General features: G+C 41.8%; 2 protein-coding genes across 3 annotated transcripts; one reads left to right on the top strand and one right to left on the bottom strand.

Moving 5' to 3' along the window:
- The first annotated feature begins 2,240 nt into the window (after positions 1-2,240).
- On the top strand, positions 2,241-7,249 carry LOC310783200 (uncharacterized protein). Of its 2 annotated transcripts, none has more exons than XR_014553068.1 (5): positions 2,241-2,334; positions 2,943-2,991; positions 4,269-4,435; positions 5,745-5,829; positions 6,072-7,249. XR_014553068.1 is itself a non-coding variant. In XM_083644003.1 (5 exons), exons 1-5 carry the CDS (start codon positions 2,323-2,325, stop codon positions 6,181-6,183), a joined length of 330 nt encoding a protein of 109 aa, XP_083500129.1. In that variant the 5' UTR covers positions 2,241-2,322; the 3' UTR covers positions 6,184-7,249. The 2 variants fall into 2 exon arrangements, 1 of the variants encoding a protein (XP_083500129.1); XM_083644003.1 differs by having other exon boundaries at positions 4,269-4,340.
- Positions 7,250-8,441: 1,192 nt separating this feature from the next.
- kif23 (kinesin family member 23) lies at positions 8,442-17,281 on the bottom strand. Its single transcript, XM_083643818.1, has 22 exons — positions 17,241-17,281; positions 16,975-17,038; positions 16,622-16,747; positions 16,403-16,508; positions 16,044-16,180; positions 15,805-15,917; positions 15,535-15,699; positions 14,869-14,981; positions 14,471-14,592; positions 14,213-14,315; positions 14,051-14,130; positions 13,850-13,969; positions 13,565-13,724; positions 13,196-13,357; positions 12,916-13,082; positions 12,603-12,776; positions 11,536-11,823; positions 10,285-10,518; positions 10,025-10,113; positions 9,841-9,919; positions 9,201-9,271; positions 8,442-9,100 (listed from the first exon to the last, which is right to left on the bottom strand). The coding sequence occupies exons 1-22, from the start codon at positions 17,252-17,254 to the stop codon at positions 9,085-9,087; spliced, it is 2,703 nt and encodes a 900-aa protein (XP_083499944.1). The 5' UTR covers positions 17,255-17,281; the 3' UTR covers positions 8,442-9,084.
- Between the last annotated feature and the right edge of the window lie 964 nt (positions 17,282-18,245).

Raw genomic sequence — 18,245 nt, 5'->3', positions numbered from 1 at the left:
GAGACCAGCGGGCTTGGATAGGCTACTACTACAGCATATACAGTAGAGCCAGGCGATTCAAACAGTAGGCTATCACCAGTGTTGGGCAAGTTACTTTCAAAATGTAATATACTACATATTACTAGTTACTTTCATTTGAAAGTAATAAGTTACTTTACAATATTACTGTCTGTGTAGAGTAACTCGTTACTTATTACACTACTTTTGCATTAGTTTCACCAAAACAACAGCAGCAGCAGAATGACATCGCCACCACGGAACCATCCCGAAAAATAATTTCAACCGCCTTGAAGTCAGTGTAAACAATCCAAAATTCAAAATTGTACCCTTTTCCTTTGTTATTGTCATCTAAAGTGGTTATTTGCATGAAAACACACAGTTTGTTTAGGAAATCATTGTATCTTTATTTAAATAGGTGCTATGATTAAAAAACATTAACTAAATTTGTAACTTGAGTTACTTGACAAAGTAACTGGTATAATATTACTGAAATAAGGCCTAATAAGTTATATTACTGAGTTACTGCTAAAAGTAATATATTACATGTAATATGTTACTTTTGTAATGAGTTACCCCCAACACTGGCTATCACTACCAGCAATATTGAAAGGGGCAAAACAATCAAACGTTAACGTTACAGATCGTGACCAACAACGTGTGTGTGTTTAATTTAACTAGCTGGCAGAAAAGGGGCAGAATTACTGGTGGCTAACGTTAGATTTGTGTGGGCTCAGTTTTGAACCTAACATTGGGTTAAGGAGAGATAGAAACACAGCAGCAGGCAGCCTACACAGTATGTAATGGAGAGAGTTCCTGGAAACAGGCGAGTTGAATTCACAGTTGAAGACTTGTAACATTACTCACATTGGGTTGAAAACAGGAAAGAACGTGAAGTTTCTTCTTTCTTAACATTTTCACAACACAACTGACTTCTGCTTAGATAGCCTTTTTTATTATTAAATCTGCCAAATTTTTTATTCGAACAGATAATCACGATGGTCCTATGTAGAAGTGTCAGAGGTCGATGGGGGGTCGGCCCATCGACGATGGTCGATGCCATCGTCCATGGTGCCAACCCTAGTACACAAAGGAGAATACTGTCAGAGGACTAAGAGATGATTTACCATCTAAGGAAACCAGAAAATTTCACATTTGATAAGCTGGAATCAGAGAATTAGGACATTTTCCTTACAGAAATGGCTCAAAATGATGAACAGATGATCAAAATAGGCAATTAATGTAATATTTGGCAATGAATTGATGGATTTACTAATTGTTGCAGCTCTTTATCAGTTTTTATAAAATGTATTTTTATGTATTTGCAAAATACAAAATACGTATTTGTATCTCAAATAAATTTTTCAGACGAGTATTTTGTAGGCCTATTTGTATTGTGATACATTTTTTGAGCAAGTATTTGTAATTTGTATCAAAATACTTTATGATGTATTTTCGCCCATCTCTGGTTGGCGGACATGACCTCAGTTATATGGATGGAGAGACTTTAATAAGTTCCTGAGGACCAATTCACTTAAAAAGTTTTCAACCATTTGGGACCCTTAGCCTACCTTGATGAGGTTAGGGGTGACGGATGACTCGCCTGACTGGTCTCTCATGGACCCCTTGGGATCCCAGGCACATTTCTCACGAGCACATAAGCACATTATGTGGCTGGTAGCTACATTGTAAATGTCGAATTCCGATATATATGTACCTTATGTTTTTTGTTTTGTTGGTTTGTGTGTGTGTGTGTGTGTGTGTGTGTGTGTGTGTGTGTGTGTGTGTGTGTGTGTGTGTGTGTGTGTGTGTGTGTGTGTGTGTGTGTGTGTGTGTGTGTGTGTCTGAGCATGTTTCTTTGTCTTGTTACTGTTATGACAAATCTAAAATAAAATATTGGAAAAAAACTGTAGGCTATCAAACAATGCGGGGAGTTTACTACATCCTTGCACAACAAAGCCACCAGACCCCCTCAGTAGGGGTCAAGCTGATGAGAAACTGATGCCTTCAGGTGTCGTCGACAATAACCTGAAAGATCAAAACATGTGGCAAATAAATAATCTATCTGCACTCTATAACGTTTTTCTTTCACACTTTGTTTTGAATAAACAGTGGGTTAACGTTATGCAGATCTTCTGTGTTCTGTGTCGTTTGGTCTAAAAACAATATTATAAAAAATATAACAATGCGGGATAGGTAGGCTACACACACTGAAGACCTGGAACAAACGAGCAGCACCTGAAGGCAACATGAGAGGCGCTGCTTGTCTTCTCCCTGAAGCAGTGAAGAGAAAACAGCATGGAAGACTGACCCGGAGCCTCGGAAATGTGGACGGAGGTGAAAAACAAGAGCAAGACACTCAAAAGCGATGGAAACCGCTCAGACTAGCAGAGGAAATAGAATGGAAGTAGCTAACGCTAGCTGCTAGTTCACCTGGAGGAATATGCGCAATTACTGTTTCCAATTTACCAGAACATGCCAAAACAAAACAGCACTGGTGAAATAACAACTTTTCTCTGTAGCCTACTCCGTTCTGTTTACAAGCCTGCAAGAAGTAGCAGTAGGCTATTTTATATTTAATTAAAGTATCTCACTTAAATTATTGACCTAGATTCATGCTTCCGTGAGCTGCAGCAGAGCCTGTTTGTTGCGACGTGACGCAAATGTTTTGGAAATATGTGGCCCATTTCTGTTTCCTTATCTTGCTTCATCGTGTCCCTGCACTCTGATTTTTCACATTGTAGGACTTCCTGTAAGTCTTTCCTCTCTTTTAGCTATCTTATCTATCCATCACGTATTTTTCTTTATTTCCTCCCTTCCAGCTAATCCAAACAAGATGCCTTTTTGCAGTCAAGTTGTGGAGTTGAGTGGGTTGGTGTGTCGTGTCCCGTCTGTGACCTCCGCTCCATATTTCTTCAAAAACATGTTTTTTGTTGCACTTTCAGATGGCTGACCCAGAACTCACTTGGCAACTCACTGTTCAGCAGAGAAATGGTGAGGTGCTTTACTGACGTGACTCACTCACTCACTCAAATTAAATTGAGAATTGTGTTTCTAAATGACTGGCTTCAAATGGCCAAGATTTTAGAAATAGCTAAATGGACGATTGATAGATAAATCAATCAACCATGAGTGGATTCAGCACACTATCTGGGCAGGTTGATTGAATGCAGATCTATTCAGACCTTTGGTGGCTGCGAATGTCGCCCCCTCAGAATTTTGGCTTGCATGACCCCCCTGCACTCACTCACTCACTCACTCATAACCACACTAAGTAATCACCAGATAATCACACAATTATTTTAATATGGAAAGGGGAACAGTCTGGAAAGTCACGGCATCATTTGCCACAAATAGACATTAAACTGCACTGGTAAAGAAGAATGGTCACAAGTCCTAACTTACCATTATTGAATCAATAAAGTTATCAATCAATCAATCAAAACCAACAGGAACTGATTCATCCTTTTACAAGATTCAAGGAAGGGGGCGGGGCTGGGGAAAACGGACCATAGCTAGAGATAGGATAGTCTTGCTTGACAGACCATAAAGAGTAAACGCACATCTGAACAGATGTCTTGTGTTCTGCTCTAGAATCCCCAATCCTGTAGTGTAGAGCCGCAGCACCATCCTTTGGTGAGTCAGCCCACTGAGATATATGGGCGGTTTTACCATACTCGCACGCCAGCTGTATAACATTTTGTGGGCGTTCCCACACAGACCGACTGTATGGAAGGTCATAGAGAATCGGGAGTGGTAGTGGGAGTGGTTAGGCCCTAACCACTGGGGGGGGGGGCGTGGGTGGTGGGAGGTGGAGTGGTGAGGGAAGGGGGTGGGGAGGATAGGGGCAAGGGGCCATAGCTAGGCATAGGAAGGTCGTAGAGAGTCAGGGTTTGAGGGGTGGTTAGGGGTAGGACCATTTTCCATGTTGAAAACGATTAGCCGTGTTGTTGAGGGTCCCCCAAACATTCCCTAAAGTGCCATAAGGCTGAATGGCCACTCCACTGCTTCAAGGTGTTTGTGCTTGTATGAGTCTGGACAGAAATGGATGTAGACTGCAACTTGACTTGTTGGCGGAGTCATACAACCGTGAGGTGGTTAGTTCTAGCCTGGGTAAACCCATCCCCCACGTGACCTGCTCTCAGACCTGCTCTCAGTCGCTAGTGATTGGGAACTGAGAGAGCAGGTCACGTGGGGGCTGGGTTTACCTAGGCTAGGTTAGTTCTAGTTTTCAACTAATTCTATTGTTTATTTAAAAATTTTCCATGAAGGTTCAACTGCAGCTGCCACTCATCCTTCTAGCACAGAGGATCCTTTTGACAGGGGCAGTGGGATCATCCCCGGTGAGCACCACTTTGACCAAAACCTGATGTGTTACAGGCCCTGAACATCACATGACAGGAAAAAAAACAGGTAGAAAAAAAATGGCTCACCTCAAGTAAGTGTCAGTTCACAAGAGCCTTGCTAGACATTTGGAAGGGAATGTGAATTTCCTCTGGTCCCGGTAATAGTCACTAATACTATGTTTGCAGGATAAGCGTCTGCACTGCACTGTGAAGTCACAGGGAAGAAGAAACCCCCCTGCTCTGAGAAGACACCCCTTTTCCTGGTTCTTACAGAGTGAAGAAATGTACATTTTTCTGTATTTTCCCCCTCAGATTTTCTCCCATTTTCTCCCCAATCGAGCACCGCAGGAATGAGTCCGGAACTATACTTCCGTGTTCGTGAGAGGAAAAGTGATGTGTTTTAGAATGGGGATTTCACTTAAATGCATAAAATAAGGTCTGTGGTTAACAAAAGTTTATGGGAGCGCGAATTTGGGTTCAGCAGGATAATCTTCACAAACATGAATAACTTTGATGACTTTTGGAACGTAAATGCTTTTTTTTAACAGGTTTTTTAGAAAACGCTTCAAAAGGCATAAAAGTGATTAACGTTTGTGAAGATTATCCTGCTGAACCCACATTCTCATTTCCATCAACTTTTGTTAAACACAGACCTTATTTTATGCATTTAAGTGAAATCCCCATTCTAAAACCACAGACTTTTCCTCTGACGAACCAAAATGGCGGCGATTTCTGGTTAAGCCTACAAAATCTGTGGTACTCTGTTGTAGTTGGCCAATTCCCCCTGCTGTTATTGCTCCACCCCCTCTGCCGATCTGGGGAGAGTGAGATACTTCCTCCGATACATGTGCAAGCGCCAACCACTTGATGTAGCGTGTGGGAGGATCACGCTATTCCCCCCAGTTTCCCTCCCCCTGAACAGGCGCCCCAACCGACCGGAGGAGACACTAGTGCAGCAACCAGGACACATACTGTACCCTTAATCTGGCTAGTTGCCACCTGCGGCCCTTGTGTTGGTAGGCAGGGAATCTACCGATGCACTACCCGGACGCCCAGAAGAGTTAATTTTTCAATAGTGCAGTGAAGATAGATAGGAAAATGAAGAGAGGAGTTACGCAGTTTGCACCAGAGTCCGAGCACACGCAGTAGCAAAACACAAGTTGTTTTTCGAGGGAGGAACACTGGTTCATTCAGCTGCCAGACTCCCAAAGGAGACTGGATCAGGAAGCAGGTACAGTAGACAAACCTCCTCAGGATGTCTCCCTGTAGAAACGCCCACATACAGCGCAGCTGACTACAATCACAGTTGTGTGTTTTAGGTGTGCATGAGGGCTTGTGAATCTGCACCTTCACTGTGTTTTTTGTGTCTGTCTGTGTTGTGTGTGTTGTTTACATCTATAGGTGCGATTGCAGCCGCGGTGTTCATTGCCTTTCTACTGGCTCTCTATGCTGTCCTCTGGAAGTGTATGGTATCACCACCACAAAGGTAAAGAACAGACACAAGCCCTAACTTGATTCGACGAGAGCTCTATTTTATTTTGTTGGCACGGCGATCTTGCAAACAGCTATTTGCATTCCTGCCTCATCGAAGAAGGATAACCCGTCTGGCATGAACAGCAGTTTTTCCTGTTTTTTTTGTTCCAGTTTTTCCATTGTTCAAATGGAATTGTGTCACAATCTGATTTTTTTCCGACAGGCATGTGCTCATTTGTGTTTTACCCTTTTCAGGAAGAAGAGAAAGGTGAGGGCAGAGCCGTATAATAGAAGAGTTCCGACATCTCCATTCACTCCAATGGACCAGTTTTTTTCCCAGGAAGTAGAAAGTGGAACTCTTGAGTAAAAAAAGCAGCACTGTCGAGTTGCAGCAAAATAGACAGTTTGTGTTGTACTTTGAAAGGGTTTTTCATCCCTTGAATCAAATTGTACATTATCAGCTTTATTTTAGCATGCAAAAGTAGCGCGAGACCCATTGCTGGCTGTTCATTGGCTAATGAGTCTCGCATTTTGGTCCTCCGCTGACGCCACTTTCTTACTAGAGGACACTAGGTGAGGGTAAGAGAGCAACAGAGGAGTCCTGTGTGGCCTACTGGTTGAAACATGACTGTATCTGCTCTCACTGGGAGGGGAAGGGGTTAAAATCTGGGACAGCAGACTTTCAGACTTCAAGTATGTTGCTGAATCATCAGAGGAAGATTCACCCAGCACTTTCAAAAAGCTGCCACCTGTTTCCCTCAGGTTGGGGAAGGGATTTGAAAAGAAACCGTCTGCATGTTGCTCCGGTTTCAGACGAAGCTCCTCTGCGATGCCAAACACTTTATTTGCAGGTCAGCTTGTGCTGCTTTTCTTCCTTTCTGCCTGTGAACTCTTCACTACTGAGGGACCAAGGGGGCCACCACTCTCCCCAACGATCAATAAGCTGAATGGCCACCGTGTGTGTGTGCGCGCGCACCACGTGTGCTGTAGCTTGTGGTATAATTGGTATTTAAAAAATCTTTTTTATTTTTCATTCTATTTTTTTATGTTATTGCACCTGCATCAAATGATCAGTTGCATCCTGAACATTTCCTTGATTCTTCTGATGAGCCTGCCTTTTAGTATGACTTTATAATGCTTGGGAAAGCTCACGTTGGTAGGGTGCATTTGTGTCCATTTTAATTCTGTCCACGTGTCCATTCCTCTGCAAGATTTTGCTGGAGCAGCAAAGGGAAATGAAAAGTGCATTGATATTGACCAGCTGAAAATCTTTGACATTGTAAATAAGAGAATATTTTTTATTGAAGCATTACTCTATTTAGACAGTATTTTCTGTGTGAAACTGAATTGATTTTGCTTGTTTTATTTCTTTACTCAGGACATTCCAACTACTGTATGACTCTTCACTCTTCATAATAAACTGTGACATGTGTTTTTCCTTCACCTTGTTTCTCATGTTATATTTCTAACTAGCATAATATATGAATTGAGAGTGGTGGTTTGAAGCATTATCTAAAGGAAGGGTGTGTGCAGGGTTTACAGGGTTTTTTTTTTTTTTTTTACGGTCTTATTTGGTCCAGTTGCAGTATTCTCACAACAGACTAACTTTTATGTGTATGGATTTTTTTTACGTGATTCATATTTTCATACCTCATCTCCTTTGGTATATGTTCCCTAATCTAATAGGTGGTTGTCATGATTTATGGCATTATTTATAAATAGCTATACATCTTGAATATAGCTTAGTGCACTGGTTGCATTTTATTCAAAGAAGAAAAACATTCAAAACAAAATCTCATACTAGCTGTCACCGCTGCAGCAGAATGTACATGTTTGAACAAGACATGCTATTGTGGACCTTTGCAGAGAGAAATAAGAAAGTTTTGAATTATTTGTGTCATCCAACAAGACACCTAATTATGTCTTTAAATGTGTATGCATTGTAAACTAGCGTGGATACGTGGACAAACATACAAACTGGCATTGACTGTTCTTCTATTTGGCCTATAACAGTGAGCATGCTGTAACATTTTTTTGTCCAACATGGCAAGATAGCCGATGAAAAACGGCAACATCAATCTCATCCAAGGCTGCAAAAAAGGTTAATTAGAAAACCCAGATAAAAAAAATTCAAAAACTGCATCCAGGACAAAACTAAAACAAAGACTCTTTTCATACAAAATGATTGTATTGTCCTATCTGTGTGCTAACAGAATGTGGCAGTCAGGCTGACAGCTCCTCCACAGCTGGTTTATTGTAGCATACACACCTCTGATGATGAACACACACCCTGTTAAGAGTGCTGCCACTGTGGAGGCTGGCTGCCATGTTCATCTCCCCTTTTGCTGCCTCATATTTCCACTGAAGTCAGCTGCCTTATCAATTCATATATATATTCCCCTCGCAGTTCACAAAAAAACTTTACTGAACTGCAACAGCAAGTTTTATTTTCAAGTACAACTCAAACACATTCCATTTGAGACAATATAGAATCCAGCAATGATGACATTTTTTGGGGGCCTGTTGAAAGTTGAGTTACAACTTGTAAGAAACAATCTTCTATAATTACAAGTAAAAAAAAAAGTAGCATAGATAGAAAACCTTTACATCATAAAATTGCACATATTCAATTATGACTGCTGCCTGATGACTTCAGCAAGCATATGTTGACAGTATTTACATTCTTGAGATGGAGCAATTCAATATGAAATGCAACACAATGAAAATATTCTCACTGTATATATTATATATAGCTAGTGACAATGCCACAAAAATGTTGTCCAATTTTAATATTACATCGGTCTGTTCAAGCACTCGTTTGAAATAAATGGGTAACCTCTCTTTATGAGAGAATGTAGTAACTGCTAATTGCTAAGCATTGTTCATCTGCTGGCACTTGGTCAACTCTGTAGCCAAGTTTTTATTTTTGATGGTCAATAGACATTGCGCAGTATGGGGGATACCACAAAATGCTGTCAATCGACAAATGTCTCAGCTGCAGTCCTCTGCCACCATCTAGTGTTCAGGGAGGATTCTATTAACAATTGTGCACAATACATTTTGCCTTCTGTGAACTTTAGTTGATCAAACAAAACAACAACATTGGCATTTATAGAAAACATCTTTGGTGAACAATGTATACATTAATACACACACACATGCACGCACACATATTGGAAAAAAAGGTTATGGTTAAAGAGTCCACTGTTGCGCAACAGCCAGGTGAGGAGAGAAAGGAGTGATGACTGGAGCAACGGTCAGCTCCTCCTTAGGGTTTGTGGCGCCTGTAATGCACAATAGTATTCAAATCAAACCCATTCAGCTATGCATTACAAAGACTAAATGCTATTCTCAGATAGAACCCAGAAATAAAGGACAGCTTACTTGGGGCATCCATGATGCTCATAACCAGGTTCCATATTTGATCCAGCCCTCATCTCCATAGCCACAGAGCACTGAGAAGAACAAAAGAACAGTGACATTTAGGGCTAATTACATTAGAAGCTTTGATTGCTTTTGTCTTCCAATGACTTTGGTCAATAAACAGCTAACATGATTAAATATATGCTACACTGTGAGTAAATATTTGATTAGATATACATTACATAAGTTACTATCCAGTGTAGTAACATTACTTTGTTCTAACATGAAGCAGTTTAACATATTTTACCATAGCAAGTTTCATGTCAACAAAACGGCACGGCACAGCATCTGGATTGATAATTTGTGAATGATACCAGCTTGAATTAGAGTGACGGAACATCTGATACAAAATAATTTTCAGACAAAACAACAATTTGTCAAAAATTGTAAATGTGTGTGTAAGTGCGGCAAATACCGTATTCAAACATACGATGCTCACACAAAGAAAATGGCCAGAGTTTTGTAGCAATAGTTATGGGCTAACTACATCTAGCCAGCTCTCTGCTTCCACATGATCATCATATCATCTTAAAATGGTCCATAGCATACATGAGGGATAGTCCATATTAATACAGAATAACGGTACATGTTATCTTCTCACCCTTGTCTCAACATCTGTCCAATCTCCACTATGATCGTCCTTCTGGGTGGGGCTGCTTTCTGAGGATCTCCTCTTGCGGCTTCACAGAAACAAAGAGTTGGTGACACAGTGAATCATCTCAACATCATTATACTATCAAGCTGAGCAGCAGCTAAATTAATTTTAATTGGCTGTGGAAAGCTACCTTGGGGCTGTGGTGTGCTCCTGTCTTAGGGTCTCTATATCTGTAAACTGGACTGCTTGTCCTCCTCCTCTGGTTTTAATGACCTCGCCCTGTAAAAAAAAAAAGAAAGAAAGATGCATTAGGTGCATTGTGTCTACCACAAAGCATTCCAACAGATTTCCAGCATAAAAGAATGGACATGTTGCACCACATTTGCTGCTGCGTGCAGTTTAAAAGATTTCAATTTGTGTCCAATATCTGCACCGTTTCAGCTTATTTACCTTGATAAGTTGTGTCTTGATCTCGCCATCGGAGGCAACCTCCTGATGCGTTAGCACGTATTTGTCACACTTTGACAGGGCCTTTTCACTGGGGGTTGACACCTTGATCGAATTGGGGATGACTGGCTGCAAAACTGTACCCAGGTCCACGCTGCTGGAGGGCTTGTGGTCCACCCATTTCTCACCACCAGCAGAGCGGGAACGGCGGTGCAGCGGTCGTACTGGTGTCGTCGTCTACTCAGATCAAGAGGGGAGGAGAAATGAGTGACTGATTTTTCCTGCATGGAGAGTGGTCTAAAACAAAATTTAGTATTTATGTCCAATGATTCCATTAAAGCTTGACAAAATGATCTGCAATGACACCGTGCTTGCTCCCTCAAAAAACAAGCACAAGTTAAATGTATGATATATTAAAGTCAAAGAAAGCAGGATATTTTAATTAGTTAGTCAGTTAATTAGTTAGTAAACACTACATTATGAAAATTTTCACAAAACCCCCAAATACTCCACTTGACTGAAAAACACAGCACAACCATCAGAACGGTCATGATGAGGGAAGCCAAATGATGCCCCTCGTAGCTAAAGCACTGACCCTGTTGGTTCTCTCTTCTAGGCCTACATCGAAGGTATGAGAGGGGGACCGGACTTCTTCCTCATGCCAGCACCTGCCTCTCCTCCTGACTTGTCTGGCTACAGGCCCTGAAGGGGTGGGGTTAGTGGTTGTAGGGGAATCGTTAGCCTGGCTGTCCGGGGCTGCCCACTGCTCCCACGCACTGATGCAGGAGGTCACAGATGGAGAGCTAGTGGTGCTACTGGTGGGGGAAGGGGGCCTTGGCCACGTCCTGCCCTCCAGAACTCTATTGGCTCTGGTTGGTAGTGACCCTGGCTCTGTCCTGACATGGAGTGCATCATTAAAGCACTGTGGAGCAGAGTGGATAGTTACATACATACAGTTAGTATACAGACACAGCAATCAAATTAAAATCAGATGAATGTTACAGTCGTTTGAAGAATAAAGTGCATCTCCTACAGAACGATACATGCATTTCTGCAATTAATTATCCGTTTAGTCTAGGCAGGGTCTGTGTATTAGTACATGTATAATAGCACAGTTAATGTTAATTATGAAGGGACAGAATCATGTTACCAAATGACAATTCTCATGCCACCTAACAGCCTTTATGTTAGCAAAGAAGGTAAATAGGAGGGAGGGCTAGGAAGCTGCTCTAGTGACACATGTCAACAACTCACAGGCACAGGTGAGGGGGAGGCTGATCTCTTGGCGGGGGTGCGTTCCTCCCTGGAAGGTCGCTGAGGCTGTGTTTGGCGCGGCTGAGGCTGCATTTGGCGTGGCTGAGGCTGCGTTTGGCGCGGCTGAGGCTGCGTTTGGCGCGGCTGAGGCTGCGTTTGGCGTGGCGGAGGCTCAGGACGACCTGAACTCTTGCTCTCCGTCACAATGGCCTTGAGTTGCTTCAGCTTCTCATCTTTCACCCACAGCTTGTTTTGCATCTCCAGCTGCTTTGCATTAACACGTCTCTCCTGCACAAATGAGAAGCACAATGTTAAAGGATAACATCAGTGACTGGACAGTTTTATTGTCACCATCAGTGGCACTGGCTAGCAATCAACACCAGACAACTTTGCTAAAATCCATTGCCTTTCTCAGAAACTAAACTGAAATAGAATTACATCATAGATTCCACGTTGCTAAAATATAACCCAGGCACTTAATTAGTAAGTTATCATTGTGACAACAAAGCTACAAATGGAGGAAACGGATTTGCCAAAAAATGCTGTAGTTAACTTTGACTTCTGTTGAACCTGCATCACCTAGGTGGAAATGGCAAAGAGGTTAAAGTTGTTTCAATGATCAAATACAGCAAATTAGGGGTGGGACAAAACATCAAAATACTTTGTCTTGTGATACATTATCAATACGACTGGTGCCATATCGTGATACCATATCATGATGCCATATCGTGAGATTTATCCTGAAATGTGTATTTTTGCAGTATTTTTTTTGTAAACATAATTTTACACAGATTGAAAATATTTTAGTGAGGCATTATTTTCTATCCTTCCTTTTAAACATTTTAACTTCACACGCTGTGGACAAGTTGTGTTGTAGTTGTGGACAAGTTGCAGTCAGAGTTTGTTAAAGAGGCACTATGCAGTATGCACTTTGATGTACATCGTTTCATGTCAATTCTGTGAATACATAATTGCTGTTTTTTTGCCTTTTTAGGGGTACTTTTTCCTCTTCAGTTACCAAAAAAGGCAGATCATCCGTTTACACCCTTAGAAGGAGAGCTACTCACACATTCTCTCTCCCACTTGAGCTGGGTGTCTGTGGCCATGCCGTGCATCTGCTGCTCCATACGTCTCTTCTCACACACCTCCCTCTGCAGCCTCTGCTCCCTGGTTTCCAGCTCGTGCTCCAGCGAACGCTTGTGAATCTCATAGGTATTGGTGGTTTTTTCCAGGACCTCAATCTGGGACAGTCATATCAGACAAAAACTAAGCAATATCTACAAACCAACAATCTGAGACAGGGCCATATCAGACAAAAACTAAGCAATATCTACAAGCCAACAATCTTAGGTTGGGATCTTTTGCTTTCTCAATTCTCACCTTAGATTCTTGCATCCTTGTCTTCTTCTCCAAGCGACCAATCTCATCCTTGTAATTGTCGATGATTCTGTCCTTCTCTTCCAGTTTGCCAGCTTGTTCATTCACAAAATTGTTGTTGGAAACAAGGTTGCTGTCGAGCTCCTGAAGCTTACACTTCATCATGTTGGCTAAAATAGGATGGAGGAGAACAAATGTGAGCCCACACAATAAATCCCAACTGGATCATTAACCTGGTAGTTGTAAAAGAAAGTGAGGGCGGGACTAAAATGCCAGCAGTCACCTGCTTTGTTGTAGTCTTCGACCATCATCCTCCTGATCCTCTGTCGATTCTCCAGAGCTTCCATCATCCTGGGCAAGGTGATGTCATCATGAGGGTCAATCAGCTCACAAGAGGGCAGAGGCGGGAATCTGTGCAGGGGCTGGTTCAGAACAGAGGGCACATCTAGGGAACAGAGAGAATTTACCATCAATACACACATGAATCCAAACACGGTCTCTGAATTTACCTTTTCTGTGAGTGAGTACAAGATATCCCATCAATGCACTTTACATGTAATGTATGTGGTTTAAGTAGAACAATTAACTTCTCAGCTTTATTTAATATCATTACACTATATTATTACTACTAATAACTATGACTAAGTATTACCTCTGTCTACTGGACCACCACGCTCATCCAACTTGCGAGACAGTTCCTCTTTAAAGGCCTGGTTTCTGTGACGCCGGCCTGCAGCGAAGCCACAGATGGGTCGGTCCACTTGCCGAGCCACTTCCACCTCCTGGGTCATCTCTGCAAAGCGCATTACCAGCTGTACAAACAGAGCACATTTGCTCCAGATTATTGAATAGGATTAAATTGTCTCAAATAAAATATTTTTTCATTAAAATAAAATTAAGATACACAAACGTCCTAAACAGTGAAGAATGGACTTACCAAGCTTTCTTCATAGTCATCGGCCTTCGGATTGACACACACCACCATTCGAACTGTTCCTTCTCCGTCAAAGTAGTTCTTGAACAGATGGGTTACTTTAGAATCTCTGTAGGGGACCATCTATGAGAGAAATTTACATGAATAACTATATGCATCATCAGTGAATATAACGTCAGCTTCAGTCTGATGAGACATACGAACCCTGTTTGTGCCACACATCTGGTTCTCGCGAAGTACCTCAATACATGTCCGTAGGGTCATCAAGGACTGATTAATGTTACCTGCAATGAAGACGTTGTTTAATCTCACATGAACTTCAGCAATATGCAAAAGAATACTTTACTGTTAAGTTGAGTAACAAACCTGCTTCACGTAAACGGCTGCCTTCTGCCCTTGTCCTACTTATGCGCTCACTTCCTGCCAAGTCCACCAGACACAGCTGACTCACAGACACCTGGTTCCTATCCTGAAACACAAGCGCTAAAACTCATTCACATAAACGAGGATGATTCAGATTTTATAATTTGCACATAGATCATAATTTAAGCAACCAAATAAATCATTACAGAACTACAGCCAGCTCTGGGACCAGAATCACCTCACTCCACACATTCAACTGACCTGGAGAATGGTCTGTCCATCTGCATCCAGGGGAGCCTGAGCCAGTTTGATGGTGAACACGCTGTGGGAGCGGCTGGACTCTCTATTCAACTGGGTGTTGGCAATCCTTCTCTTCTTCTGACCTGGAAGAACACAATACAAGCTCCTTTACAAGCATTTTTACTGATGGTTAGCCACTAGTAGGTATGCATCCATTTTGGGCAAAAAACTACAATTGCCCTCTCTAACTTTTCCATGACCTGCTCAGCGAGAAGATTAACAGAGGTCATTCCCTGGCCAGAGCTGACCCGGAGGGCAGCAATACCAGGTCAGTCAAATCTAAGATCATCAGCGCAGTGTTGCTTATATTTTCTCTTATTTGTTTCCAAGATTTCCAATTTCAAATCTTAGCAACATACCTCTCCAGAATACTTCAAAGGCCTCCTCAGTTGACTTGACTTCAACCTCTACGCATCCAGCCACATACATGTTGTGATTTTGATCTTCTCTGAGAATTTTTGATTGAGGCGGTCTAGATGAGAGAATACATGGGTTAGCCGCTGAAGATATTGAACTGCATTTTTCGTGTAACAGATTTAGATAATGACAAACATTTGGATGCGGTATTTTTGTGTTCCAGCCATGACAAGTGATCAGATAATTACAATCATAAAGCGCCATACAAAGCAACAGATTATAGAAACAGGAATTCAGTGGATCTGACACAACAAAGGACACAAGAAGCAGGGGGTAATGTAATGATTTTTGGACTAAAGGAACACTCATAACAAGGAGTTGCCTGCAATCAATGGCCGTCAAATTATCAAAGTTTAATCTTGCATTTCTCCAAGTCGCATAGCTCAGATAAAAAGATTGTAATTGTTGTGAGCACACTAGTGCAGAGGTTTTCTAAGTGGGAGGCAGGCCTCCCCAGGGGGGCTCCAAACAGTTTCAGGAGGCTCAGTGAATGGAAGTGGAAAAAGTATTACATTATGAAAATGAGATCACATAGAATAGCCTAAGTGTGTGTGATTTGGTTAAAGAGTACAGTGGTTTTGGGGAATTTGACTGTTTCCCCCACTCACTTTGATTTGATTGGGTCATATGGAGTTTCTTCAAGTAGATCATAGATGTAGTTGTTATATATCTCTATGTAGGAGACAAAGACACTGTAGGTGCTGTCCTCGTCCACACAATCCGTCTTGTAGGCCTCAATAATCATGTCAGCAAATTCAGGATCAAGCTTATGTCTGAAAATATATAGTAGAGAATTACAGTTGGTGAAATAAATAGACATGACTGCATCAAATGGTTATTTCAGCAGATTACTGGCATTTCACAGCACTCAAACTTACTTGGAGGAGGGAGTTTTGGGCACAGATGGCTGGTTTTCTCGCCTTTGGCGCTCCAACACAGCATCAACTTCATTCTGTGTCTCCACTCCATTTTTATCATCGGTCTTGAAAACCTGAACAAATAGCAAGAATTTAGATTTTAGATTCAAGTCACAAATGAGTGAATATAATCAAGACACACTGTCAGTGTGGCATATAGAAGATGATATATATGCCCAGATGTAGTGCTACTCTCTTACATATCTCCCGGCCTGGTACGGGCCTATGCTGTTGAAGATCATGTCAAGGGAGCGAGGTAGAAGTCCGCCCTGGCCTGGAGAGCCAGTCATGGTGAAGGTCTTACCACTTCCTGTGACCCCATATGTAAAGAGCAGCCCTACAACAAAGAGAAGCAATACTGAAGAACAGTAAAGAACCAGAACTGCCAATTATAGTGCCAAAGTTATTCAAACCCTGGTGTTTGGGTATACTTGTTTAAAATGTAGTATAAAAATGCCAGATAGGTAGAAAGCAGCAAAATCAGGCAGATTCATTTAACACAGCTATCGGTTATGAGAAAGAATCGTACAATATTTCTGCTGTTGACCAATACTCTTACCGTTTTTTCCATTGATCAGGTCATCCACAAGAGATTTGGCAACATCATCAAATAGCTCCATCTGAGATGTTGCATTTCCAAATACTTTTTTGAAGGAATACTGCGTCTGAGATGTAAATGAATTAGGTTGGGTGTTAGCAAATTGGATAAACAACATTAAGAAATATTGTGTAAATAGTGTGACTACTGTTACATTAGCTTTATATAACGTTTAGCTACCTCTTTGAACTCTCCATTCCGATTGCCTTTGAGGCCATCTGGTGGGTGCAACTGGATGGTGGTGCTGCTGATTACTTCAATGCAGCACTCCTCTTCCACACCTAAAGGTTTTATACGGCAGTACACCTTATCAAAAATAAAAACATTACGTTAAATAAGGTAAAACGCGTCGTAGGCAGAGGAGGTTCTAACATTTACGGTATCAGGAGTATGCAAACGTTGCAAGTTTGCGTTAGCGTTAGTTTACTTTTAGCTATTAGCTTTAGCTCGCCGTAGTAGTGCTAACAGTTAGCAGCGAGCTCACTCGCTAACGCTAAGTAACTGCATACTCCTGAAAAGCTAACGTTACTCACCCCAACAGGTTCTTTCTGGTTGCTGGACGGTTTCTTGGGGGGTCTCCGAGGAGTTCTACCCTTTCTGAAAAATAATTCAGATTTTACTTCAGTCAAACCAACAACAATTCAGTGTTAGCTTTGCGTGAACGTTAACGCTACATTAGCCTGAACCTAACGTTAGCCCTATTAGCCTCCGCAGCTACAAAACAACAATAGAAACGGCATAATACTAGTTGACAAAATAACTTCTGATTGATACATAACAACGATTTAGCACTACTCACGTCGGCCGTATCATTGTCTCTTGCTGTTTGCTTTTCTGACTTGTCAGGTTCTTCAGTAACTGCTGTTGCCGTTTTCAAAGTTCCGCAAAGGTTTTTCAAAAATAGCGGGGTCACATGTTACAACGGTCGCAACCAATAGAATTCGATCACAACCGATCACGTGTTTCCGCCTGTACTTCTGCTTGACTTTTTTTTTGTTCTGAGTCATGTTATTGATGGTTGGAGTTTGTTAATCTATAGTTTTGTATTTGAAAATGTCTTTGAATTACTGTCACGTATGTTTTTAAATTAAAAAGTTAACAAAATAATCATATCGAGCTCCGGCCAGGGCTAGTACAGAGCACGCCCCTACAGAGCACGCCCCCTAAGTACAGAGCACGCCCATAGGCAAATCCATCTGTCCAAAGAGCACCTCAAACAAGCAACAGTCCAAAGCGCGCCTTCCCAAACAAGAACATTTGACATATAAATAAATAAAATATGGCATGTTTTACATAAGCTATTCACAAAGCGATCTAGGTGGATAACTTCATTTTTCAGTCTTCATTCATATTCAACGGTTGAATATGAATGAAGGCTGAAAAATGAAGTTCCCTAAAAGCCCCTGTGACTCCTGTGAAAAAAACAGAAGTCAAGTCAAGTCAAGTCAAGTTTATTTATATAGCCCTAATTCACAAGCATGTCTCAGAGGGCTTCACAGAAAGTATGTCTAGCTGATTCTAGCTAACACACAGTAACAAGAATATACAGAATAAAGATAACATTTGAACATTTGAAGAAAGCAGGAGAGTGGAGGAGGGAGGGAGAGGGAGGAGGGAGGAGAGGGGGGAGGTGGGGAGAAAATAGGAAATGTGGAGAGGTGGGAGGGCGCAGGGGAAGGAGAGCAGTGGGAATGTGAGAGAGGGGAGAGGACAGAGAGGAGGAGAGAACAGAGAAGGAGAGGTGGAAGGGTACAGGGGAGGTAGAGTAGAGGTAGGGTCTAGGGTGGAGGGAGGGAGGGAGGAG

The sequence above is a fragment of the Poromitra crassiceps genome, assembly GCF_964638095.1.
Source record: "Poromitra crassiceps genome assembly, chromosome: 10".
In the NCBI taxonomy this organism is placed as follows: domain Eukaryota; kingdom Metazoa; phylum Chordata; class Actinopteri; order Beryciformes; family Melamphaidae; genus Poromitra; species Poromitra crassiceps.
This window is presented reverse-complemented; position numbering and strand designations above follow the sequence as displayed.